Here is a 26,639-nt window from a genome sequence, read left to right on the forward strand (position 1 = left end):
AATGATATTGAAACAATGCTTCCCTACCTAATCATTAATTACGGAGCAAGTGATACAAATCGAAGTTAAATCGATGCACACATTTTGATTAATTTCCTAAATGCCTTACATTCCTATTTGTTTCATGGAAACCATTATACGGATAATATATTATTTCTCATATACTTTTATATATTCAAGGTCTTTATTTATACGATATCGATAATATTGGATATTCAATCGATACCACCACTTTGCGCATGTAGTTCATGGGCTTGGAGAGTCCCGACTCATCCTGCCGAGATGGACAAGGTCATAAAACTTCCAGTTTACATAGGATATCCCACAACTGCAAACTAGCTCATCTTGTTAGGTCTTCGGATTGAATTTGCATTCACTGTAAAAAAAAAATTCTTATTTTTCAAAGATATGATATTCTAATTAAGTTAAACATAGTTTGGATCTTTGACATTATTATAAGATTTTTGATTGTTTTGCTTTCTGTTCAATTTAGTGTCATTTCAATCTGTAAAACTTGTATTTATTTTTTTAAAAATTATCCCAATAAAATATTTTGAATGCATTAACAGAACGACTTAGTCGCCTCTAGGGCATTCAAAAGATCACCCCTAATTAATGCTTCCAAATATGTGAATTTTTATCTAAAGGTGAATCATAATGTGGAAAGTAATACTTTCTAAGCGACCGTATATACCTCATGTGAAAAGGCTAAAAGAAGAGGTGAATTGATTTCTTGGCCAGTAGAACTTTCTCGTTACATTACCTCTTCAACAAATTGAGAGTCAACAATGCTTTCCATGGAATCTTTGACGACAAGATTATATGAAATGACACCTGCAGAACCCTGAATATTGGAAATCTCTTCTCATCTGACAACGGCAACTACCATGGATGCAAACTATAGCTTACCTCTTAACGTTGCATTAACAACGTAACAGTTCAGGTGATTGTTTTCTATTTGTATCTGTCCTGTGAATAATTTATTTCCACTGATCCTTCAGTTTCCCTTTTTCAGGATTTGGTCGACGGAAGTGTGCTCCTACGTTTGGCACATTTATATGAGGTGACTCGTTCAATTTACTTGCAGTTGTGTTTATAAATTCATGATTGTATCCGTGTTTCATGTCTTTGGCATGAGTGAGAGCAAATTTACGCCTAAATATTAAGTACATTTTTCCTTGTTTGGGAATGACACCATAAGACAAGTAGAAACATACCTCTCATGTGTTATCTTGGTCCTTTCAAAAATTTTTTTTGCCATGCGTTGCATGACTTATTCATGAAAATATTGGCCCAGGCTGGCGAAGATCCTGACTATTCAACACTGACCGAAGTTGAAGCGAAGAGGGTGTTAGCTGCTGGAAAAGAAGGTTTGTATGTTTTATGCTGCACCGAGTATTAACTTTGGGCAAATGCAAGCTTATTTTTATCCAAGATTAAGGTGGAATTTCTTTTGGGATCTTTTTACCTTTTTTGCCTTTCTTTCCGTTTCATCATCCCTAAATTTTCTCTGCTGTTGATATTTAAGCGATTTCTTCGCTCTTTATGTATTTCTTAAGATCAGTCAATTTCATTCCCCTCTTGATATGATTTGATGCTTATTTTCCAAAGCATATGCAAAGCCATACACGTCAAATAAACAGTGTTTACTTTGGTTCGAGTGTGTTCTCCATTTCAACGTCTACACTTTTCTCTTGTCCCTCAACTTTACTGCTCACGTCAAAGGAGCAGAAGAAGATGGAAGTAGTACTTTTATGTAAAACTCAAGAAAATGACTGCGGTCTTTAGTGAAAGTTAAATAAACCAGTGTTAACTATAGCACATGAAACTTTTTATGCTTTTGGTATTGACTTGAATCATATGTCAGATAAAGACGCTCAAGGAAACAAGCTTATCAGCAAATCAAAGCCTGAGATAAAGAGAAAGACACGGGAAGGTAAAAACGAAGTTGAAGCCGAGGCAGCAGCTAGCAGCTACTATCAGAGGTGGTCCTATTGACATGTCAAGTCTCACAGTCGAGCTCCGTCCCATGGAGATCCGGACTTTCCTCCTAACATTTGGAAAAGAGCCAAGAATCTCCACTTTTTGATAGCAAGAGTAGTGCTTGATCCTTTCTTGGAGTTATCGAATATTAATGAATAAATGATAGGACGAAGATCTCTTCCTTGCACCGGGAATACATGTAGACTATTTGATTTGTTGGTCGTTTCATAGGGGATGTTTGCATTGTAGTGTCATCAATGTCTCGGACATATTTTCTCCTAAATGAAAATTCTCCGCCCCACTTTGTGTATCAATTCATGTTACACAAATATAGTCTAATTTTTGTTACATACAAGATTTACTTACCATAAAATAAAGATTAATTGTACTTTATCCAACCAAATTATTTAAAAAAAAAACAAAAAAAAATTAATTTGTCCCCCTGAAATTTGTAATATAATTTTTCGATTTACACTAGAAGCGTGATTGAAATTAGAAAGCGTGTTGTGAGGTAACTTTTAGCGATATTTGCGCGGGAATATTCATATTTTCGTTGATCGTTTCTTCCCTAGACTAGTCTGTTTGAACAGAAGGCTAAAAAAGCTTGCATCTTGATTCAACAATGGCGTCCCAGGAACCAGACCCTAACCCTACCCCATTGTACCCCCAATTGTCCACCTCGAATCACGAAACTAACCCAACCGCACCACCCCATTCATCCCTCTACCCCACCATCGATATGAAAGACCTGGTGGAGAACCTTTTCCCGGACTCCAACGACCCTGGAACCAACCCATATTCCCCATCCGCCCCACTCGAATCCATCGAGGAACCCCTCATCACAATCCCCGGCGCCATGCTTCACTTGATCGACAGACACTACTCCGTCGAGCTTGCCACTGGTGATCTCCGGATCCTCCGCCTCCTTCAGGGGATCAACACTGTCGCTGCTCTCGCCTCCGTCTCCGACGAAATCCAGTGGCCCTTAACCAAGGACCTCGCCGCCGTCAAGATCGACCCTTCGCATTATTTCTTCTCCTTCAAACCCCCGTCTGAAGCTGAGGATTCAGACTCTAGCGATGACGAAAAGAAGGAGAACCGCAAGAAAAAGAAAGACCCTGGAAATGATATGTTGAACTACGGGTTGACGATAGTTTCCAAAGGGCAGGAATCGTTGCTTAAGGAATTGGATGTGATTTTGGATACCTACTGTAATTTTTCCGTGCAGAAAATCGAGGAGAAGGCAGTGGCGGCTGTGGTGGAGGTCGGTGAGGTCATGGCAGGAGAATTGAAAACGGATGAGAAGAAGAAGGAAGCGGTGGAGGGGCAGTGTGCCGCTTACTGGACCACACTTGCGCCGAATGTGGAGGAGTATAGTGGGACTGCGGCTAGGCTTATCGCCGCAGGATCAGGGCAGCTGATTAAGGGAGTACTGTGGTGTGGAGATGTGACTGTGGATAGACTGAAATGGGGAAATGAGTTTCTGAAAAAAAGAATGGCTTCTGGAGGGAAATCTGAGATTGATCCCAATACTTTGAAGAGAATCAAAAGGTCCCTTTTTATTAATACATTTATTTGGTTAGATTAGATTAGATGTTTGATGGGTAAATAGCAATGTGTATGAGTATCATAGTTCATAAGACGTGCTTTATCGAAGTGAGACGTTCTACGGGATCATGCACTCTGATTCTAAACATCTGAAGATTTTTCATCACGTATCATCCGCTATGTACTTAATAAGATGTTGAACAACGTGACAATAAATATATGTTAATCTGTCTCTGAAATTATTGGCTGTTACTTTGTGAGTCACGCCTTTTAAGCACGCTGAAGCTCGTGCTTAACAAAGGCTACGGCATGTCTCATCCAAGGGCTGCAACTTGCTTGCGTTGCATCTATGCACAAGAACACACACCTTGTGGGCCTTTGATACAGTCAGCATCAACTTGTTTTGCTTTAGATGCGTTCTCTAGTACTTCTTTAGATGATCCAAGAATTTAGTCAAGCTGCTGATTAACGAATTCGATGGGGACGAAAACTATATGTTTAGAAAAATTATGTATGACACTTGATTTTATTTTTTATTGGATCATCACTCCCTCCCTTGTGTTGACTTACTGTTTCAAGGTCGGCTTGTACTCTCCAGGGTTAAGAAGGTGACAAAGATGACAGAGAAAGTAGCAAGTGGAGTACTTACAGGAGTTGTGAAGGTTTCTGGATTCTTTACTGGTTCTGTTGCAAACTCTAAAGTAGGAAAGAAGTTCTTTGGGCTGTTGCCTGGAGAAATTGTTCTTGCTTCTCTGGATGGATTTAGTATGTCTAATTTCTATTCACTCAACTTTCTTCTTAACATGATCGATGATGATTTGTATCATTAAGGTGAAGCTGATATTTACTAAGTTTTATGGCATATCATTGTGTAGCAGCCATTCCAGATTCTTGGGTTCATTTGGTATATTGGCTCCTATTTTCTATGTATTTGTATCAATATCATGTATATCTGAAACTAACTTAAAACTCATTTTAAAAATCTGTTTCCTTAATTTAAACCCATGATGGTTTCTAAAACAGGCAAAATTTGTGATGCGGTTGAAGTAGCCGGGAAGAATGTTATGGCAACCTCCTCCACAGTCACGACTGGACTTGTCACCCATAGGTAGATTTGCCATATTTGATCTCACCGTAAAATGAGGGGTGCTTTCTGTTCTGCTTTTCATCTTCGGCTTTGTTTTTTCTTTCATCAGGTATGGTGAAGAGGCCGCAAAGGCAGCAAGTGAAGGGCTAGATGCTGCAGGACATGCCATAGGAACCGCATGGACCGTGTTCAAGATTCGGCAAGCACTGAATCCTAAAAGTGTACTAAAGCCAACTTCCTTAGCCAAGTCCGCTGCTAAATCAGCTGGTAAAAAGAAGGGCAAGAGTTCCAAATAAGACGACACACGTGATACTTTTTTGCTACTACTTCTGTACATATATATATATTATGGTTCTAAATTTTTCTGGTTTTTCATTAGTTTAGTACTGGAGGAGCTGATGGGCACAAAGTGTTTGTGGCTTTTAGGTATATATTGTGACCTCCTTTTTTTAAGTCTCGAATTCAGAGGTCCTATGCTACACCCGGAAAAGAACTCATGACGTAGTCTCACCCCTTGCTTGGGTGAAATTACCATAAATAATTTTGGTCAACATGTTTGAGAAAATGAAATTTTTTTATATAAAATTTAGAACTTTTTGATGATCATCTTGCTGACAAAAGCAATACCTAGAAGCAGCACGAGCTAGCAGAGGAAAATAAAATATTAGAGCTTTCACATTATTTGAATTTATTTTCCTAAAATAACCACTAATTTACGAAGGTAGTAACACATTAGTACTTCCTTGGCTTTCACATTATTTGAGTTATATATTTAAAACTTGCTTACACCTCAACCGACTCTTCGGCACCCCCTCCCAGTTTGAATAAATCATTATTACTCAAACATACATTCAGATTCAGTCCCCTGGAATTCCTTGTTCTGACAAAATTACCCTCACTCTGTCACTGAATTTACCATTCTCTCCTTGCTGACACACCATAAAATCTTGTCACAGTGAATGGTATTTGCTTTTTTTTCCCAATTTACTTCCTCAAAATTCAAAAAAAGAAAACCCAAAATTCAGACGGTAAAAATTATGTAAATATACTTTAAATGTCCTCTCTAATTTGCTCACCGACTAATTTTAAATTATGGATTTGAATTGTTACTTATTTTAACAACATTTAATGCTCCAACCGTAAAATAGAAATTTGGGTAAAAATTTATTGAGACAGATCTCTTATTTGTGTCATCCATGAAAAATAATATTTTTTTATGTTAATAGTATTATTTTTTTATTGTGAATATCGGTACGGTTGACCCGTCTCATAGATAAATATTCGTGAGACCATCTCATAAGAGATCTACTCCTAGATTTGATATTCTAATCATTTTATTATATACTTTTAAATTATCATAATATATAATATAAAAATATGACTATATACTTAAAATATATATACAAATTTTCATATCATTAATTAAACATATATTTTGTATAATAGAATATTTCTTTTTATTTCGAAAACTCTAATTTTTTTAAATCAGTCTAATCAAATACTTTAAATTATACAGCCATTCTCCTAACATGAATAATAATTATTTTTTACTCGTTTTGATATGATATTATTTGTAACACTATGGATTATGATTTTTTTAGTTTAATTATTAAATTGGGATTTTAGTAATTAAATGTTTTAATAAATAAATAAATAATATGTAGATCCGAAAATAATATAATATACAAGGGGAAGGGCAATATGGAGAAAAAGAGAGTGGTAAAACATTTTGGCACTCTGCCCAACAAGTCACTTCTCCTGTAGTACCCAAATATACTATTGTCTTCTTCTTCGTTCATCTCCACTTTTCTTTCCTTTTTTCTTCTGTCAATGGCGACCCATTAAAGAGAAGTACAACGTCGATGCACAGCCTGTCACTTGTTTTCTTCTTCAAATTCTGTTTGCTTATGTAATATTCAGTATTTTTTTCTTTTTTTTTTTGAAATTGGTATTTAGTGTTTATGTAAAAATGTTGAATTCATTATAAGCAAATGTGTTATTTGCAGGTACAGATCAGGATTCTCTCTCTTTCTCCAGTTTGTGGCTTCTCATTTCTTGTACTTTTACCAGCACGGCTGTTTACTTTTTGACTGTGATGAGATTTGAAAACAAAGAAACTGGTAGGAAATATTCGAATGATGTTGGAATCTTAGCGGTAAAGTTTGAGTTTTTATTTGTTGTATCGTGAGAGAATAGAGATTTGAAAGATGGGTTGCTGGTATTCGAGATTGATAAGTGGGGAAGAAATGGTTTCGAGATGTAAGGCCAGGAAGAGGTACATGAAGCAGTTTGTGAAGGCGAGGCATTCGTTTGCCGCCGCCCACTGCCTGTATTTAAGGTCTCTCCGCACCACCGGCGCGGCTTTGCTTCAGTTCGCCTCCGCAGAGACCAGTCTCCACCACCACCTCCGGCCGCGAGGCACTCCTGTGCGAGTCCCTCCTTTTCCCAACCCACCACCAGCAATGAGCCCGACTTCTTGGACCACTACCTCCACCACCACTTCCTCTGTTGTCCACCCTCCGCCGCCTCCGCCTCCGATGTCTTCTTCATCTGCCTGGGATTTTTGGGACCCTTTTATGCCGGCTTCAAGGTCTGTGGATGAGGAGGAGTGGGAGGAGACCACCATTAATTCTGATGTTGCCGCCACAGCCACCGCAGCTGCTAGGAGCGTGGCTGCCCCACCGTCTCTGGTGACGGCGACAGCCACCAGTAGCAGCAGCGAGCTTGCGGTGGTGGTCTCTACGAAGAGTAAAGATCTGGTTGAGATCATCAAAGAACTCAATGACTACTTTGTTCATGCTGCCAATGCTGGTGGTCCACTATCGTCGCTGTTGGAAGTCCCCACTGGTCAGTTAAGTCACCAAGAATCGTCGGGTAATTTCATAATCTCATTTCCAGATCATGTCTTTTTCGTTGTCGATTTTATCGACTGTATATATGTATGTCTCTTTTTATTTTGCAAGAATTTTATGTTAGAAATTTAATAAAATATGTGATTGAAACCATAATGCCCGTCATTCATGCATGTAGAAATAATTGAAAATAAATAAACAATAACCACATATTTGAATCCATTTATTGCTCTAACGTGAGACAGGGACGGATCCAGGAATAAGAGTTGGGGTGGGCTTGAACTCAATATGATAAGTTATATATTATTAAAAAAAAAAGTACATTATATCGTTCAACGAAGTTGTGCCTTACGGGATTTTAAAACATAAAATTCATCAATAATAGAATTTACATCAATATGTTTAGCTAAATCTCGTTCAATATAGAGTGTCAAACAATCGGCATGAAAGTCATCTTCCATTTTATTGCGAAGTGCCGTCTTCACATGCTTCATTGCTGAAAAAGCCCGTTCAATAGTGGCAGTAGACACAGATAATGTCAAAACAAGATGAATCAATCTAGTCAACATAACATAAACACTTGACCGTCCACTCTCGGTCAATTGCTGACACAACTCAACAAGTGTAGAAACCTTTAAATTCTGCATCACATCGAGTTTATAAATGTATCAATTCATACTTCAAAACAACAATTTCTTGATCTGTGAAATCTCCAGGATAAAACTTCTTCGCAAGCTTGCAAATATCATCACTGTTAAATGAGTCAAATGAATTTTTAGGATCTAAAGCTATACTAAGAGAAAGAAGTTTCACCGATAACTCATTGAACCGAGTATTTAACTCCATCAAAATGAAATCTATTGCTGCATTAAAAACATCAAAGTGGTAATGATGTTCTATTGAATAAACCGTCGCTAATTAAAACCGCCGATCCACTTTTTTTTTATTTTTTAATAATTTAGCGACGATTTTAGCAATAACCGTCGCTAATATTTGCGACGGGTTTTGATAAAACTGTCGCCGATCCCCATCGGCGACAGGTTTACTAAAACCGTCGCAAAAGTAGCGACGGTTTTCAAAAAACCGTCGTTAAAACCGTCGCTAAATAAAAAAAAATGGGCTGGGCTACAGCCCAGTATAGCCCTAGCGTAGATCCGTCTCTGATGTGAGAGTTATTTATCTTCCAACTATAGAGAGCATCGACCATATATATATATATATCATAATTCACTACGTGGGCCCACAAAATATTTCCAACATTCCGTTTTTCCATAATATTGTTGAGAAAACTATGACTTTAGACAGTTTGATGCCATGTTTGTTGGGTAGCGAGAATTGTTTTCTCCATCCGGAATGACTGCATTATGAAAATTTGTCATTATGATTGAAATATGGTTTTGGGTATGTTGCATGGTTTAAAAGTTCGAACTGCTGACCATAAACGACATGGCCTAGACCATCTTTGATTCTCAATAGTTGCAAACTGAAGCAATTGTTGGGTGGGTGATTCTGGAGTTGCATTGTTGCTACTAGCATTCGATGCAAGGACGAACACTCGATTGCACAATGTTTTATGTTAGAATTTGTCTGTCAACCTATGTGGGTGTATCCTTCTATGTTCTTTTCATTGGTATTGGATTTATTATGCTACAGGAAAAGATGATGGTAATGTGAAGAGCTTAAGCCCCCTATTGTGGACATGGGGCTCGAGCAGTGCAAAATGGAATGCATTTGGGAAGTTTTGTGACGATTCGGGTAGAAATAATATTGGTCGTGGCAATGATGGTATAGCGACTCATTGTTCAACAGTCGAGAGGTTGTATGCATGGGAAGTGAAGCTCTACCAGGAGGTTAAGGTATCACAATGTATCTATGTTGCGGCTGAACTCAATACAGGACAAAACACCACGTCATTTTGATTTGTAAAAAGAAATTTGTATTAAAATATTTTCATGTACTTTCTGGAACCAAATATGATTTTAGTATATAAAGGTACATCATACAATCATGTTTGCGAGGTTAACCGGTTGAAAACTTTTCTTTGATGATGTTGTAGAATGCGGAGTATTTGAAGTTAGAACATGAGAAGAAGGTAGCTATTCTTAGGAAGGTAGAGATGAAGAGTGCCGATTATTTTAAAACTGAGAAGGCGAAAAAGGATGTCGAGAAATTGGAATCGCAGATGATGGTTGCTTCCCAGGCTATTGAGGCTACTTCAACCGAGATTATCAAATTAAGGGAATCGGAGCTTTATCCACAACTTCTTGAGCTTGTAAAGGGGTTAGTTAATCTTCCTACATATTCAAAAAATCCATGCATATATTTTGGAATTTAAAGTTTTTGTTCCACCAGACATTGAACCGTTAATCTTAGGCTATCGATAGAACTTACTTTTATTGTAAAGCTTATTGTCTTTTCATAATTTTTCCCTATAGTCCCCATTTCACTTATAGATAGAAGTGTGGTGTTAATTTAGCTACACTGATGAAGATTGAACACTTGAAATATGACTGGAAAATATTCGAGTGGGTAACATGTTTTCTTTTATTTGTCCAGCTTCTATGAGACTTCTCTAAATGGATGAAATATGGTAAATTGTGAGTCGAGGAAGCGGGTGTCAAGAGGGCTGACACCAATCCTCCTTAAACTTTCATACAGATGTGTGCTTTTTCTCCTTGAAAACAGATAAATATATGCTCATTCCTTGTGTTTTAGACAACTTCGAACTTTTAGTTTCACCCTATTTCTCTCTTTTAGAAAATAGACTTCAAGTGGATGAATGTCGATATCTATTACAAGTTACAAACTATAATTTATTTATTTAAGCTTGCCTAAATTTTTTTCCTCTTGATTTTTCCAGGCTAACATGCATGTGGAGAAGCATGTATGAGTTCCACCAGGTGCAGACGCACATAGTCCAGCAACTCAAGTACCTTAGCTCGATCCCATCTTCCAGCCCCACCTCTGAGATACATCGACAATCGACACTCCAACTCGAGCTCAGAGCTCAGCAATGGCACCTCTCCTTCTGTAACCTTATGAAGGCTCAACGTGATTATGTTCAGTCGCTCACTGGCTGGCTCCGCCTCAGTCTATTTCAAGTCGGTAACAATCCGCTTCACAAAATGAAACAAGATTCGGCCGTTTATTCACTATGTGAAGAGTGGCAGCTTGTCATCAACAATGCCCCCGACAGGGTTGCCTCGGAGGGAATCAAGAGCTTCTTAACTGTCATCCACGCCATTGTAGTGCAACAAACTGAAGAACAGAAACAAAAGAAGAGATCTGATTTGGCATTCAAAGATCTCGAGAAAAAGGGATCAGAGCTTAGATCACTGGAAAGCAAATACGGCCCATATACAATACCAGTTTGCTCTAGTGAAACAAGTAAAAACCCGGTGCAGGAGAAAAGAGTAAAGGTTGAGAGTTCACGGGTAAAAGCAGAGGATGAAAAAGCTAAGCACGAAAAATCAGTCAGTGTGACGAGGGCTATGACGATGAACAACCTGCAGATGGGGTTGCCACATGTGTTTCAGGCTATGACTGGTTTCGCCAACGTGTGTACACAGGCGTTCGAATCGATACACAATCAGGCCAAAAGTAACCATGACTTGCATAACGTGAAAATGATTTTGCCTTGAACAGCTGAGAAGGATGGATTTTCAAGCGTTAATTTTGACTCCCATGTACAGATGTGTATCACCCTGCCGGTTCAGGCTCTACGGCCTTCGGTGAATGTGAGTAATGCGGGTTCGTGCTAGAAGCCTAGAATGACGTCCATGGTCATGCTCAAGAATCGTTTAGAATGTAATATTAACTTTTTCCTCTTTACATTCATGTGTAGAGAATCCTACTCGTATTCTGGATTGATTGTGCTTGATCTTGAATATTTATATCTACTTGTATAATTTTATGTTCCTCCCTCTTACCCCTTCGATATTCTTCTTGTTCCCCTGCTTGTTAGATTATGAAGTATATTTAATTTTATGTTTTGTATATTTGTCGCTAAACGTAATTATTTTATAATTTAGATAAGGATTTTGGTATATAATCATATAAATTTATGAACATTTAGATTTATGATAGATTGATTTGGTCCATATTTAAAATAAAAATCAATATTTTGACATGAAATATAGTATATTTCATGAGTTAGATACATTTTATAAAATTATGAAATGATTTAATACGAGTTTTTATCAAAGATTATATATAGTTTGACGATTGATTTTGTAACACCACTTTAAGTGTACAAATTCAGTTTTTTTAATATTTACTATTAAATAAAGAGTAGGTCTTTTGTGAGACAGTTTCACGGATATTTATCTGTAAAATGAGTCAAGTCTATCGATATGCACAATAAAAAATATTAGCATAAAAAATAATACTTTTTCATGGATGACCAAATAAAATATCAGTATCACAAATACGTCCCGTGAAACAGTTTCACACCAATTTTTGTCTTACATAAAATATCAACACCTTATTTATAGGGATACATCGACAATATTTCTCTTTTATTATTCGAATTTATACTATTCATTAAGCTAGAATAATTTACAATAGTTGATTTGGAATTGACTTCGACTAAAATCTCGATCTTAATATTGTATTGAGTCAATTCCTAGTATTATATATTGAGTTGCCTTCTAACCACTTGATAATATATTTTAAATTTTATGTTCCAATTATTAATGAGTAGGTCTCTTGTGAGTTGTGAGACGATCTCACAAATCTTTATTTGTGTGACGGATCAACCCTACTGATATTAACAATAAAATGTAATACTCTTGTCATAAAAAGTAATACTTTTTTTATGGATTGTTCAAATAAGAGATCTGTCTCACAAATACGACACATGAGATCGTGTCACTCAAGTTTTTGCTATTATTTATTCGTCCACGTGAGAATATTACTTTACATAATTAAGTAATATATGTGTGTGTATATATATATATATATATATATATATATATATATATATATATATATATATATATATATATATATATCGAATTTGTTATCCTGCACACCTGGTGTGCAGTGTATCATGAGCACCGCCTACGTGGCGGTGCATGATTGGTCAGTTTTTTTAAAAAAAATTAAACAAAAAATTTTATTTGGTTGTGGGCGTGCCACGTAGGCAGGCGTCCATAGGTGTTCAGGAAAAGAGTGTGCAGGGTATCATTGCTCTATATCGAATTTGTTACTCTCCACACCTGGTGTGCAGTGTATCATGAGCACCGCCTACGTGGCGGTGCATGATTGGTCAGTTTTTTTAAAAAAACTAAACAAAAAATTGTGTGTTTGTGGGCGTGCCATGTAGGCAGGTGCCCATAGGTGTGCAGGAAAAGAGTGTGCAGAGTATCATTGCTCTATATCGAATTTGTTACCCTGCACACCTGGTGTGCAGTGTATCATGAGCACCGTCTACGTGGCGGTGCATGATTGGTCAGTTTTTTTAAAAAAAATTAAACAAAAAATTTTGTGTGGTTGTGGGCGTGCCACTAAGACAGGCGTCCATAGGTGTGCAGGAAAAAAATGTGCAGGGTATCATTGGTATATATATATATATATATATATATATATATATATATATATATATATATATATATATATATATATATATATATATATATGGCCTGGGTCTGAATCCAAGTCTCCTCTGGTGAGCGTGAGTGTCACCTACCACCACGGAGAGCTCACCAAATACAACTCCAACTAACCATCTAATTCAACTTCCCCCGGACGTTACCAATCCTATTACTCCGCCTCCGTTTTGCTGCCGCCCGCATTTCTAACCACCTCCGATGGCGGCTTCTTCCTCCATCTGCTCCCAATACACGCTTCCTCTGCCAACCCCTTCTCACAGCCATAACAAGCTCAGCTCGCGTCATTCGCTCGTCCGGTTGCCTGCCTCCGGTTCTTTAAGCTATTTCTCGTCTTTTCTATCTTCGGAATCTAATATTTATTGCAGTGGTAATCGTGTGGCCATGTTTGGATTGAAGGCCTCGGCTACTCCCGTTGCTCCTGCCATGGATCAAACCTCGTCTTCCTCTCCTGCTGTTTCTACAATCGTTGAGGTAGATTTGGGCGATCGGAGCTACCCGATTTACATCGGCTCCGGCCTTCTCGATCAACCCCAGCTACTCCAGAAGTAATTGCTTCTCCTTTCGTTCCTTTGATATTATCCGTATGTACGGGTGATCGGTTTGTAATCAATGCTGGTTCACATGATTTGGGGTTTTCCCTCTCTTTCTTTTCTTCCGTCTATTTGAATTGTGGAATTTTCTCCCTTTGTTAAGTTTATGTCAGAAAGCTCTGAAAAAACAATAGGAAAAATGGCCCTTGATTGATGAACTGACTAGTTTTTAGTGATTCAAACTGTTTCTGAAAGGCTGTGCTAGTAAGTAACTTAGCATAATGTGGATTATCGATGATATTTGAAGTAACTCACCTCAACCCTGTTCACCCGAGTATTTCGCTGCTTAAGTTTCCCTGCATATGAGTTCTAAAATTATTGCAGTGATTGGTTCAAGGAAATGTAAATTATTTGAAGTGACATAATTTATTTTCAGTCCAAATCCAAATATCATCTGTAAATATTATGTTATATAAAAATTGATATAAAAAATAACAGGAAAATATGAACCCGTGAAAAATACTTAACTATAGTGATTATTTTGATCTAAAAAAGCCCTTGTTTGTTCCATATCACAGAATTTTTTTAGAATATTTTAATGTGAAAACACAGATTTAATGTTTTAGTTGTACTTATTAACGGCTTTATTATATATGTTAGAATGTCATAAACTTTTGGCAATTTTACACAACTAACTGTTTATCATGATATATATCATTCCTCTTCGTTGTGGAATTCTTTTTCTTTCGTCTTCTTCTCTTTTTTTTTTTTTTTCTGTAAATGTCCAGATCTTATTCATGAAGCATAGTGGGGAGAAATAAAAGCTAAAGTGCTCGATGTCTGTATCTTCTTCCAATTGATTTTCATTGTTAGAATATCTGGTTTATACCGGCCCTCTTTACACTCAAGACCACCTTCTGATTGTTATTTATGCATCTTTGTTATTTGCCTATGTTCATGGGATTCATTATGAACTTCTTAATTATGTATCGAGCATCTAAATAAGTTCCTTTGCTACTGGGTTGTTCCACTGTGACGAGAGGCCTAGCCCACTAGTTAGTGGCATGGCTTCTTCCATGCATTCACTTACGCCAAAAGACAAAGTGAAAAAATGATAATCTTAGTATTTATTGTATCACTATAATAATATATCAATATTTATCTATCGCTATTCTTTGTGTTTTGCTCTCAATTTTTTTGTTCTTTACTTTTTTCCAATTTCTTTTGCCACATGTAAAGAGGATTCGAGTTTGGATTTTGCTTTGTTATCTCATTACAATAAGATTACTGTTAAGTCACTTATTACATTATAGGCATGTTCATGGCAAGCAAGTCCTGGTGGTCACCAACACTACTATCGCTCCTTTGTATCTTGATAAAACAATTTGGGCTTTAACTGACCGAAACCCTAATGTCAAAGTTGAGAGCGTAATTTTGCCAGATGGAGAGCAATATAAGAACATGGTAAGTATCCTATGTTTTTAGGACACTATCATCTGGAATCAATTAATCAACGGCAACTTAGGTGCATTGGCATTATTGTATGTTTTCATAGGACACTCTCGTGAAAGTTTTTGATAAAGCAATTGAGTCACGAATGGACCGACGCTGTACATTTGTGGCTCTTGGTGGTGGAGTCATTGGTGACATGTGTGGATATGCCGCGGCTTCTTACCTGCGTGGAGTAAATTTCATCCAGATTCCTACCACTGTCATGGCACAGGTATGGCGCTGTTAGACTAGTTTCATCTCGGATGGTTCATCATATCTTACAGCATTTAGTTTTCACTGTTATTCTGCTATGTTTCTCACTTCAGGTAGATTCTTCGGTTGGGGGTAAAACTGGAATCAACCACCCACTTGGTAAAAATATGATTGGAGCATTCTACCAACCACAATGTGTGCTCATAGACACTGACACTTTGAACACATTACCGGATCGAGAACTAGCATCTGGGCTTGCAGAAGTTATTAAATATGGGCTTACTCGAGATGCCGAATTTTTTGAGTGGCAGGAAAATAACATGCAGGCACTTATGGCAAGGTATAATTTATTTAGTCCTTTGTTGCATATTCATGTTGCCATTGAAACGGCTAGATGTGATTTGTTCATTGGGCGTTGAAATAATAAAAGTAGTTGAATGAGACCTCGCTAAATTACTGAGATCTGCGTCAAAGAGTAGCTGCATAAAATGAGTGAAATAGATGAAAATCTCACTGCTTTTGTATAGAAGATTTTTTTTTTTTTTTTTTCTATAGAAGATTTGTTTATCTGTTGTCCATGAGTATTTGGTTTCGTTTGGTGATGATTTGGCCTGTAATATAAAGGGCTATCTTCTTTGCAGGGATTCCAGAGCATTTACCTATGCTATCAAGCGGTCGTGCGAAAATAAGGCTGAGGTTGTGTCCCTAGATGAGAAGGAAAGTGGATTGAGGGCAACATTGAACTTGGGTCACACTTTTGGTCACGTGAGTGTGATAATTTGATGTCTGACGGATGATATTTACTTTTAGAAATACAGTCACGGCATGTGATTTTCCTTGTGAACGGCCACCGCACTCCTGAATTCTAAATTTTATGCATCAAGTCTTTTTCTGATGAGATATCCACTGATATTCACAGGCTATTGAGACTGGTGTGGGATATGGGCAGTGGCTTCACGGGGAAGCAGTTGCTGCTGGCACGGTATGTAGGTTGTTACTTTGTAATTTCTATAGACTATGGCAGTTTCATATTATTGATCTGCGCTCTTTTTTTAGCCTCATGAATGAACTCCTACTCCCCTGTATGATACAAACCTAGAAACTCCTAAGAAAACAAATTTTCCGGCACTGGCTTTAACTGATTGTTTACAAATTTATTTATGCGGTTATGCTCAAGGATGCCATATTTTACAATTTCAGGTCATGGCAGTTGACATGTCTCGCCGACTCGGCTGGATTGACGATTCACTGGTAAAACGGGTGTATAATATCTTTCAACGAGCCAAGTTACCCACAGCCCCCGCAGAATCCATGAGTGTAGACATGTTTAAATCTGTGATGGCGGTAAGAAAGGACAAAGTCAAACACATACAACTCTCGTTAACATTCACGTTTTTGTTCTTGGTGTGATGTTGCTTTATGAAATGCAGGTGGATAAGAAGGTGGCCGATGGTTTGTTAAGGCTTATTCTGTTGAAAGGTCCACTCGGCAGTTGTGTCTTCACTGGTGAGTACGACAGGCAGGCCCTTGACGACACGTTGCGTGCTTTTTGTAAGTCCTGAGTTGATCTTGCTTGTAGCTATTTAACCATGGTCCTTGTGTGTGTAATTTTGCTTGCCAACTTCATCTATTCTTCTATGTGAATTCATTTTCCTTGTTTCTTTACGAGGTGTTTCTTGTACCATTACTGAGAGTTTTGTGTAGAAGACCTCACGTATTGTAATATTAGATGTTCTCATTGATGACTAATTAGCTTATGGCTATCAATCTATTTTCGCCTAGAGACATTATTTTCCAATTGAGACTTCTCATTTTTTATTTTTTAAAATAATTTCAAAATATTATAAGTCGCACGAGCACGCACACATACACATACACACACATATGTATGTGTATATGTAGATACGCACACTATTGGGAAGTCCATTAGGCTATTTACTTTTTATTTTGGTTCCCTAAAATTGGCTTAGTAATGAATTATCTATTAATCCGTGGGTAAATGTGCATTTGCCATACCTGAAAAAAGAAAATAAAAATAGGAAACGCGTATACAAAATTGACAGTTTCTAATACCATTTTTAATCACAAGCATGAATGTCTTTTGAGGAATTAGCTTGATACGGCCAAATTATCCGATTTGAGGAGATCCGGTAGTTGGCATCTCCGGCCTTCAGCTAATACTCGAACAACTCCAAACAATTAGTTGTATGGGTCTTCACCTACGTCAAGAGCAAGCTTTAGGAGATGCAGGGTACTGATGAAAGCTCTCTTACGCTCAAGTTAGCGATTATCCGATGAAAACTTTAAAAAAAGAGCAAATGATTATAATAAAGTCTATTTTGAAAATAAAGTGATGGAGATATTTATAAAGTTTTGGGGCTTCAGCCTATGTGGGCATTGTTGAATTCAAGGGCTTTCATGAAGTCAAAATAATTTGTTTGTCTGTAGAGAATTGTAATACTTTTACCTCGAATAAAATATATTACACAATATATATTTTACATAAAAAAATAATAATTCACGTAATATTTTTTCATTACTTAATTAATCAAAAAAATGATATTCATATAGTGAAAAATAATATGTTGACATAAAAATTAATATTTTTCATGAATTAGATTAAGTTGGATCGGATATCAGTTTTTTTGTCTTGTTTATTTATTTGGTGTTATGGTGTGTTTTTTATTACAACTTGTTTACTTATACTAGTTATTGAAAAAAGCTCTATTATCATAATTCACTAACAAAAAATTATTTGAATCTCATCCAAATCTTATTCGAGTTTATATAATCATAAATCTAAAAATTATTACAATGTACGAGAGTGAACATAATTAAAATAATTCACTCGAAATGCATATTTTAATAGTTTTACGTTTCTCAATTTCAAATTTAAAATATAAAAAACGATATAAAAGTTGGAACAAGTTCAGACCCAATTGTCATAACCCGACTAAAAACGAAGTCTTAAGGCAGATGCAAATGCCCAAAGCCCAACAGAAGTTGAGGCCCGTTTATTCCGGGTCCAACGGCCCAGTGATATTTTTCTTCCCCGCTGGAAAATCGGGGACTGTAGAAATTAGAAAAATGGAGAACGATTCAATGACAGCATTTCCCGGCTAAAGTAAGGTAGCCATTTTACTAGATTTCTCCCCGCATTTTCAATTCTCTCACTTCCATTGAACCTCCATTTCTCTCTCTCTCTCTCTCTCTCTCTCTGGATCTCGATCCCCCCATGTTCTCTCATTCACCTCGACGGATCTCGTTATCTTCTTGCGATTTTAGGGTTAGGGTTTGAATTCACAGTTTTTATCGGTGTATTGACAGGTTTTTCGATTGAAAAGGGAGCTTGTGAATCTATGATGTCTTTTATTATGTGTCATTGGGTGTAAATTGATAATCGCGTGTGGCATCAGGTCTTCTGGAGAAGATCTGAGAGGTGAAAGAGTGTGTGTGTGTGTGTGTGTGAAGGAAGGTGGTGCGATTTTCCATCTGAAGAATGAGTGCCTCGAGATTCATCAAGTGTGTGACGGTGGGCGATGGTGCCGTTGGCAAGACATGTCTCTTGATTTCCTACACCAGTAATACCTTCCCCACGGTATGTACACCTTTTTCTCGTTCCTTATCGTTTCTTGAATCTTGATGCTTTCGTATTTGTGTGCGTTTGTGGGCATTCAGTAAATCTTGAGAAGTTGGTGAAATTAGATGAAAAAATTTGAGCTTGCGTTTCCGTTTCTTGTCTGTTGATGGAAAGGAAATATATCTGCTTACTTGCGACGTTACATCTTGTGGAAGAATGTGTTTTGCTAAATCTTCAAAAGAGAACCTCAGATCAGTTTTGATTGAATGTTGATTGTTGGTTTTTTCCGTATGTAGATTATTTCAGATAGGCAATGAATAACATTTTTAAATGTATGATTTGCAATCTGTTTAACATGTTTATTTTATTATTTAAATCAAACAGGATTATGTGCCCACCGTATTCGACAATTTTAGTGCAAATGTGGTCGTCAACGGGAGCACTGTTAACCTAGGCCTCTGGGATACTGCAGGTAACTAGATATATCTTTCTTGAGAACTATTCTTCCAAAATTTCTTATGCACGGGCTACAATACGGAAATTTAAAAATTTTTCCATCTTGAAGTATAGCTGTTATAATTTATGAACCTGCAATTTTCATTTTATCGAACAGGACAGGAAGACTATAACAGATTAAGACCTTTGAGTTATCGTGGTGCTGATGTTTTCATTTTAGCATTTTCTCTCATTAGCAAAGCCAGCTACGAAAATGTTTCCAAAAAGGTAATTCATGGAATGTTCTCTAAAGATTTTCTTTTACTCCATGTCCTTCTTTACCATTTACTTTTTGTGCTTCACTTTTTCTTGGCTTTCTGGGATCATTCTGTTAATTTTTCTCCAGTGGATTCCCGAATTGAAGCATTATGCACCTGGTGTCCCTATCGTTCTCGTTGGTACAAAACTAGGTAAGGTTTCTTTGTTTATCTCTCTTACCTGTCTCAGTAAACAACCCCAACAGTTACAAATAAATAAAAATGGACAGAGATGCTGGCGTGGACAGAATTTGTAGGTGCAGTTAGTAGTAGATCTGTTGCTGCCATTCTTTAGCTATAGCACAAAAGGTTACTGTATTCTCGTAGGCTTGGTTCTTTTAGTTGTGATAAGTTATATTCTTTGGAAATTAATGTACTGAAAATTAGGAAGTAGTTATGCTCTGTCCTTTTTCATCGTTTTTGTTGTTTTTTGTGATGTCAGTTTCAAGTTAAGTGATGCTCAGATTTTAGGCTCTTGGTCTTTTAAAATTTCAAGATACCATGTTTCCATCCATAATGTTTACTTTAAAAAAAATTCTCCCCCTCTGATTAAATTGCACGTAGAAGAAAACAAACAGCTTGATTGGAATTATGGGAGGTTTGTCAGTGCTTCCTTGGATGCTGTGTTAATGTTTTTTGACAATTTTGTGCTATGCTTATGTGTTTATGATTTCTCTTTTCTGAATGAGTCTGTAGAGCTCTATAAGAAGTATTTTGCGAGTATTTGGTTGTTGCATATGGTGTTTTATGATCTTATATGGTGTAAGATAAACAATTGTAGGATTCTGTTATGGCACAATTGTGTACTCGTTCAAAAATGAATATTGCTTGTCTTTAAATGAAGATTTTATTTGTTGATCATTGAATGAGTTTGTCGGATTCAGATCTTCGGGATGACAAGCAGTTCTTTGTTGACCATCCAGGCGCTGTACCGATCACTACCGTACAGGTGAGGCTTCACCTATGCTGCTCTCTTTGCCATCTACTTTCCTGATTTATTCTAAACAAAAAAGACTTAAATCATCTTTTCTTCCTCCTATTTCTGAACATGATTATAATGCCATATCTCAAACGTGCAGGGGGAGGAGCTGAGAAAGATGATTGGTTCTCCCGCTTACATTGAATGTAGTTCAAAAACACAACATGTATTCTCAAGATTCAATATTCAACTTTCTAGTTTCTTTTATTCGTACCGTCACTTTCAGCACGCTGCACTCATTTACCCCATCATGTTTTCCCAACAGAATGTCAAAGCAGTTTTCGACGCTGCTATCAAAGTCGTGCTCCAGCCACCCAAGCAAAAGAAAAAGAAGAATAAGGCTCAAAAGGCCTGTTCTATATTGTGATCAGCATTAGGCACAATAAGGACAATAACCCACCATTGTTTCTCCTCCGTCAACTTCATTTGCTTTTCCCTCCTCAAAGTAGGAACCGTTGTCTGCCTTCGCCTGCTCCAAGTTCTAGCAATTCGTATAGATGGCTTAAACTTGAATTGTTAAGTCATATCTAGTCACTTGCCCATTGTGTTTTGATTTGTTTTCTCTTGTTAACTGGACCAAAAAAATTGTTGAGTTGGTGGTTAATGTTAATTGTTCTTGCATCCGTCCTTTGACTCAATCCACCTTTTTGTTCGTTGAAAATTAATGTGTTGTAATTTTTACCATGATCATGCTGACCACTTATTTGACCAATGCTTGACATGCTATCCACTCACTGGAATGGAAACGAATTATTATTTCCTACACACTAAGACAGACGCCGACCGGCTGCACTACTTTATGGTTTATATATTTCATTGGCCAACATGTCTCTTTCCTATGAAAACAGAATAAAGTTTGGTCGGATGAGATTCTTGGTGGATCACAACCACTTTCTTTTTCATAAAAAAGAGACAGAATCCAAATCTACTTTTAGATTATATTTCGTCTCAATTCCATCGGTTTTAACTTTTAAGGCCTCGAAATGATATTAGATATCTTTAAGGCCCCGTTTGGTTTGAGGGATAAAGTAGGTTTATATTATTTAACTTACTTTATCTCTCGTTTGATACGCGTGATTATTTAACCCACCTTATCCCTCCTATGAATGATTAGGTTAAAATAATACCTCCTCACCCACTAGGATTATTTATCCTACTCTTAATCCATCATATTTTTCCAATTTTACCCTTCTCCTAAATTCAAACTCACCACCACTTCCCGCCGCCGCAACGACCGCCGCCCCTCGCCGGCCGCCGGCCGAGCACCGGCCGACCGCCGTCGCCGACCATTTCCGGCGCCGGCCGAAATTTCCGGCCGGCCGTTTCCGGCCGCAGCCCCCCGCCGGCCGTTTCCGGCGGACCATTTCCGGCCGCCGTTGCCGCGAAAGGGAAGGGCAATTTCGTCTTCTAATCAAAAATTCAAAATTATCCTACACTTAAAAATCTTACTAAACATAATATTATTTTACCCCATATTAATCCATCCTACCACAATCATTTTCTTTATCATTTACATACTAATCATTAGTTTATTCTATCCTTCCAACCAAACGTAGCCTAATTAATTCACAAACACATGTGGTCCCTTATATTTATAATTTTAGTCCTTTGACTTTTCATATTTAATTACACTTTTTGCTGACAATTTTGGTTGAAACCCTATCCGTACAGAGTTCAAAAGATAACCTTTTTTTTTATAAAAAAAAACTACCCCTATCCCTGCTCCTAGCTAGCGCCACTAAACATGCGTTGCAGGCATAATGTGATATTTTTTAAATTATTATTTTAATTTTTATAACTTCTTATAATAATTTTTTGTACATTTAAAAATTCAAAAATCTGGATAAATATAAAGAAACTATTTTAGTGATTTTGAAATTTTTGGAAAATAGATATGATAGTGAGATGAGAATGTATAAATTTATTAAAATATATTTTTAAATTAAATAATTTTAGATGAGTACTATTGCTAATTTATAAAAATTCATGATGACACCCACTTTAGTTGTTTCAAACTTAATAATATATATATATATATATATATATATATATATATATATGTATGTATATATGTGTGTGTGTGTACATTTGTGTGTAAAATTATAATCGTAATTTATATAAGATTTTTAACTTTTATTAAATGCTCAATTTTATGTTCAATTTAATAATAATCGATAGAAATTAGTGAGTAATCATAGTGCAATTTGAAGGGATAATATTAGAAAAAATGTTGATACAAAAACAATGTTCGAAACAAAAGAGGTGTCGTGGATTCAAAAAAAAAACAAAAGACGTGTCCTCTAGATGAAAGATTCATTGTATAATAGTGTGTGTGTATATATATATATCATTAAATGTGACAACATAAAGATTATCAGATTTTTAAATATAGAGTATATCTTCCGTGATTCCATGAAATATGTGAAATTCACATGATCTTATTATGTGTTTTGATTGATGTATTTAATTTGGATAATAGATTTGATTTGATAAATATTTTGGAATATATTTCAAATAACATATATGCTTGGTGCATTTCAAAGAAAATCAAGATATTTGAAACTTATAAAAATAATAATAGAGACAGGGGCATTTGACCCAGATAGTGGAATAGGTCTCATGTTCCCGTTCCACCAAACTCCTTACCTATAAAATGTAAAAATCAGATTTAATTTTAAAAAATCCAAAAATATTCAAACGAATAAAGTGAAGGAAACTAACTCTAAAAAACAAAAATTAATAACAAAAAATGAATTTTGCATAAAAAAATATTTAGTATTTAAATATTTTGTCCACCGCAATTTACGGCAAATTGCTGCCCAGGCCCCACCAATGATATCACGCCACGTTTCTCGATATGCAGTTATTCGAAATTGTTCCCAAAGAATTGGCGGGCACAAATACATTTCAAAAATTTCCCCCAAAAAGGGTGACAAAACCTAGCTGCTTACGTCTCTCTCATTTCCCTCCTTTTTCCCCGTCCTCTCTTCCTTCAATATTCTTTTTTGTTCTTATTTTTTCCTCCGTTTCTTCTCATGGCTCTGTTTTCAGAAGGATTAGTGAAGGTTTGTCATCTGAATTCTCGATTTTTTGTTGGCTTGATTAAGTTTATTTGATTGGCCTCTGCGTTTTTCAAAAATATATATTTAGGATTCTGATGATTGTGTTATGTTTGTTGTATGTTTTGATTGTGTTTGTCATGTGGCAATGGCTTTCCTATCGTATATCTATCATTTGTAGTTTTTTCTCCTGCTGATTAATGACTTCTTGATTTTTACGTGATGAAGAAAATGATTTAGCTGAAATGGGTACCGTTTCTGAGTTTTGTTGTATATAGGGTCTCAGAATTTGCTTTGTAATTGGTTATTTCAGTGATGCTGATTTTGGTTGTGAATGGTTCGATGAACGGTAATCTAAATTTGAGAGTTATCATCCTTGAGAAGTAAGAGATTCAAACAATGGGGAAGGTGTCGTCAAATGAAAGGCAGTCCAGAAGTGGGAGACAGAAAAGAAAGTCGAAAAATGCAAACAATAAGTATTTGAAGCCGGGGTTCTTGCCCAGCTTAGAAATAGCAAGGCATCAGCTTCTAAGTCTTGGATGGACCTTGGGAAGAAAAGAGTCGGGGTTGTAAATTCCAAGCACACCGTAGGCGATGATGTCAAGATTCTTCTAAATAAGAAAATTGATAAAAGCCCCAAACTTTTGTCGCCTGAGAGATTCGAGTTCGCTCCAGGAAATGGGAATAGTGATGTACTTAATCAGAATAATTTACAGAGAACTCCAAAGACGCCTTGTGCCGAAGAACATGTTTTTGAGTCAAGGCTGGAGTCTCTTCCAATTGATTTACTGGTATCTATTAAATTCACTCTTTAGCTTAACAATGCTATGTGTGAATTGTGCAAATATTTGACACTGTAGGTTTTTCTGCTGACATATTCCTTCTGTCTATTTGTTGGAGTAATAGTTAGACATTGTTATTGTTTGAATGTTGGTCATTGGAACACGAGTTTTTTCATGTTCTTATGGAGGATTAAAATAGTTTGTCTCTTTGTTGGCTGTTAGAGTAGTTGCCAATTTCTTCACCGGCAGCATACAGATTCCTTGGACCATTGCTGTTTGTCATGTATTCTCCGGAGCTTGGAAGTCAAAAGTCGTGAACTTGCTGATTTTTTTTGGTTCTATTTTACAATGCTGTACTTGGATAACACTGTTATTTTGGATTAAATGCCATTTTTCAAAATACTGTCTTGTTATTGTTTTACAACCCCAAACTTCTGATCTACAGATTACTAAATAGACTTGCAAATGTTCCTCTGAGAGAGTTTTTATATGTCGTTGATGACTGATCACTAATTTAAAAATACTCGTGATTTCTGAAAAAAAATGTTTGGAGTTGGCATGGTTAATAAAAACAGCTATTGCACGTTACACTTACTTTTGAGGAATTTATGTATTTGTTTAACAGATCATATTTGGAATCCCCTTTCTTGCTCCAAAGTGTTTTCTAGTTACCACAAGTGTTCCTTGACTCTATCAAAAATCTGAAATTAAAAAATAATAGAACACAGCATTACGGAAACTCTTCTCTCTAAAGACGTGGAAGCAAATTGATATCTTGACTCTCAAACAAGTAGATACATGTTTCTTTAGGATCAGTATTTCCTGAATTTTACTTTGCCGTGCATTTTTCTATCAGCTTGGTTGTAATCTACTGTTCCTGAACATTTGTTTCTTAATTTCTAAGGATCTGTATTTAACTAGTATATATTATCATGAAGGTCAAAATACTTTGCCATCTCCACCATGATCAACTCAGAGCAGTTTTCCATGTCTCTGAAAAAATTAGGAAGGCAGTAAGTTCTATTCCATAACACTTCGTTGTTTTACCCTTCCACTTTATTTTTAAAGTAACACGATGACATCTATTTAATGATTTCACTGGTCCAGGTCGTTATAGCGAGGCAATTCCACTTTAATTACACCACTCCAGATAGAGCAAGGCAAGAGATGCTAAAAATAACAACTCCACTACCGACTGATCATTGGCCCTTTCTGAGGTTTCTTTGTTTGTTTCTTTTTTGTTTTTAATTTAAATCAGTAATGGTCAATGAATAATATTTTGATTCCCCTTAAGAAGTCTACTACAAACACAAAATGTTGAATCATATTGGAACCATTTGCAGCAAGGGAGGTGGAAAAGGAGTGTGGATTGGCAGTCCTCACTCACCCAAGGCACCTAAGCATGGCCCTCGTCCCCCTTCTCGTCTAAAATGCACTGAGATGCGCCAAATTGCAGCTGTTCTCTTCCAAGAATCCCCATTTTCTTCAAAATGTTTGGTGCCATCCTTTTTGCCGAAACCTGTCTGCAAATCCTTGGCTTCTAATAGAGCCCTATTCTACGAGGATGAACTGTGTCAAGCGGTTGCGCAAAACAATCTTCGTTGATTTTTGCTATGGTTGTTTTCTGGTATTGTTTTTATTCCATATATGTGTATAGCTAGAACATTGGCATGATTGCTTTTGGTATAGTTTCTGGAGATTTGGAGTAGGCCGGTCTGGTGAAATTTTTGTAGTCGATTTAGGTGCTTGTGAATTTTGGGGTCTAAAGATTCTATTAGATCTAGATTGGTTGGTAGTATTTGGTTCTTGAGGTGAATAATGTAATATATTAGTAATATGTACAGTTTTTTGGATTTTTTTATATTTTAGTTTTGGATTTCAACTATCTTAGCATGCACATTATAATCAATACATTCGTGCAGATTTCCTATCACTGCACCACTGAACCATTCAATATTCGATAAAGAAGATAGCGCTTCAGCTAGCTAGACAATATGCTGACTTCATTTTGCCGCATGTGATGCAGTGATAGGAAATCTGCCGAAATAAGAAGTGGTTGAACTTTTAGAACTAAAATACCATCTTGACCTTGATTTTCGATTGGTTGAATTACTGTTTGAACAGCCTGAAACACCCTGTAGATCACGAACTACTGCACCAACATCGAACTG

General features: G+C 36.6%; 4 protein-coding genes and 1 pseudogene across 6 annotated transcripts; all 5 read left to right on the top strand.

Annotated features, from left to right (window-relative positions):
* Positions 1–2,520: 2,520 nt before the first annotated feature.
* LOC140810370 (protein EARLY-RESPONSIVE TO DEHYDRATION 7, chloroplastic-like) lies at positions 2,521–5,221 on the top strand. The gene is made up of 4 exons (XM_073168241.1): positions 2,521–3,534; positions 4,130–4,296; positions 4,555–4,639; positions 4,728–5,221. The coding sequence occupies exons 1-4, from the start codon at positions 2,606–2,608 to the stop codon at positions 4,912–4,914; spliced, it is 1,368 nt and encodes a 455-aa protein (XP_073024342.1). The 5' UTR covers positions 2,521–2,605; the 3' UTR covers positions 4,915–5,221.
* A 1,122-nt stretch (positions 5,222–6,343) lies between these two features.
* Positions 6,344–11,372, top strand: LOC140812463 (protein ALTERED PHOSPHATE STARVATION RESPONSE 1-like). Of its 2 annotated transcripts, none has more exons than XM_073170763.1 (5): positions 6,344–6,527; positions 6,625–7,492; positions 9,124–9,326; positions 9,527–9,750; positions 10,331–11,372. In XM_073170763.1, exons 2-5 carry the CDS (start codon positions 6,826–6,828, stop codon positions 11,109–11,111), a joined length of 1,875 nt encoding a protein of 624 aa, XP_073026864.1. In that variant the 5' UTR covers positions 6,344–6,527; positions 6,625–6,825; the 3' UTR covers positions 11,112–11,372. The 2 variants fall into 2 exon arrangements, with proteins under 2 accessions (XP_073026864.1, XP_073026940.1); XM_073170839.1 differs by having other exon boundaries at positions 6,344–6,491.
* A 1,746-nt stretch (positions 11,373–13,118) lies between these two features.
* On the top strand, positions 13,119–17,065 carry LOC140812599 (3-dehydroquinate synthase, chloroplastic-like). Its single transcript, XM_073170943.1, has 8 exons — positions 13,119–13,627; positions 14,926–15,076; positions 15,168–15,335; positions 15,430–15,656; positions 15,958–16,081; positions 16,236–16,298; positions 16,517–16,660; positions 16,747–17,065. Exons 1-8 carry the CDS (start codon positions 13,281–13,283, stop codon positions 16,876–16,878), a joined length of 1,356 nt encoding a protein of 451 aa, XP_073027044.1. The 5' UTR covers positions 13,119–13,280; the 3' UTR covers positions 16,879–17,065.
* Positions 17,066–18,319: 1,254 nt separating this feature from the next.
* Positions 18,320–21,251, top strand: LOC140812674 (rac-like GTP-binding protein RHO1). 2 transcript variants are annotated; one of them, XM_073171046.1, is made up of 8 exons: positions 18,320–18,445; positions 18,644–18,914; positions 19,281–19,368; positions 19,510–19,619; positions 19,738–19,801; positions 20,533–20,597; positions 20,728–20,793; positions 20,893–21,251. In XM_073171046.1, exons 2-8 carry the CDS (start codon positions 18,816–18,818, stop codon positions 20,992–20,994), a joined length of 594 nt encoding a protein of 197 aa, XP_073027147.1. In that variant the 5' UTR covers positions 18,320–18,445; positions 18,644–18,815; the 3' UTR covers positions 20,995–21,251. The 2 variants fall into 2 exon arrangements, with proteins under 2 accessions (XP_073027147.1, XP_073027221.1); XM_073171120.1 differs by having other exon boundaries at positions 18,391–18,440.
* Positions 21,252–23,712: 2,461 nt separating this feature from the next.
* Positions 23,713–26,328, top strand: LOC140810374 (F-box protein At4g35930-like; annotated as a pseudogene).
* Positions 26,329–26,639: the final 311 nt, after the last annotated feature.

The sequence above is a fragment of the Primulina eburnea genome, chromosome 1 (assembly GCF_022965805.1).
Source record: "Primulina eburnea isolate SZY01 chromosome 1, ASM2296580v1, whole genome shotgun sequence".
NCBI lineage: Eukaryota > Viridiplantae > Streptophyta > Magnoliopsida > Lamiales > Gesneriaceae > Primulina > Primulina eburnea.

What these genes read in the sequence shown, in the direction of transcription:
- LOC140812599 (XM_073170943.1), top strand. Translation starts at nt 13,281, where the DNA reads ATGGCGGCTTCTTCCTCCATCTGCTCCCAATACACGCTTCCTCTGCCA. An exon ending in CAACCCCAGCTACTCCAGAA is followed by an intron (nt 13,628 to 14,925) that starts GTAATTGCTTCT and finishes ATTACATTATAG; the next exon opens with GCATGTTCATGGCAAGCAAG. An exon ending in GAGAGCAATATAAGAACATG is followed by an intron (nt 15,077 to 15,167) that starts GTAAGTATCCTA and finishes ATGTTTTCATAG; the next exon opens with GACACTCTCGTGAAAGTTTT.
- LOC140810370 (XM_073168241.1), top strand. Translation starts at nt 2,606, where the DNA reads ATGGCGTCCCAGGAACCAGACCCTAACCCTACCCCATTGTACCCCCAA. An exon ending in TGCTTCTCTGGATGGATTTA is followed by an intron (nt 4,297 to 4,554) that starts GTATGTCTAATT and finishes TTTCTAAAACAG; the next exon opens with GCAAAATTTGTGATGCGGTT. An exon ending in ACTGGACTTGTCACCCATAG is followed by an intron (nt 4,640 to 4,727) that starts GTAGATTTGCCA and finishes TTCTTTCATCAG; the next exon opens with GTATGGTGAAGAGGCCGCAA.
- LOC140812463 (XM_073170763.1), top strand. Translation starts at nt 6,826, where the DNA reads ATGGGTTGCTGGTATTCGAGATTGATAAGTGGGGAAGAAATGGTTTCG. An exon ending in AAGTCACCAAGAATCGTCGG is followed by an intron (nt 7,493 to 9,123) that starts GTAATTTCATAA and finishes ATTATGCTACAG; the next exon opens with GAAAAGATGATGGTAATGTG. An exon ending in AGCTCTACCAGGAGGTTAAG is followed by an intron (nt 9,327 to 9,526) that starts GTATCACAATGT and finishes ATGATGTTGTAG; the next exon opens with AATGCGGAGTATTTGAAGTT.
- LOC140812674 (XM_073171046.1), top strand. Translation starts at nt 18,816, where the DNA reads ATGAGTGCCTCGAGATTCATCAAGTGTGTGACGGTGGGCGATGGTGCC. An exon ending in CCAGTAATACCTTCCCCACG is followed by an intron (nt 18,915 to 19,280) that starts GTATGTACACCT and finishes TAAATCAAACAG; the next exon opens with GATTATGTGCCCACCGTATT. An exon ending in AGGCCTCTGGGATACTGCAG is followed by an intron (nt 19,369 to 19,509) that starts GTAACTAGATAT and finishes TTTATCGAACAG; the next exon opens with GACAGGAAGACTATAACAGA.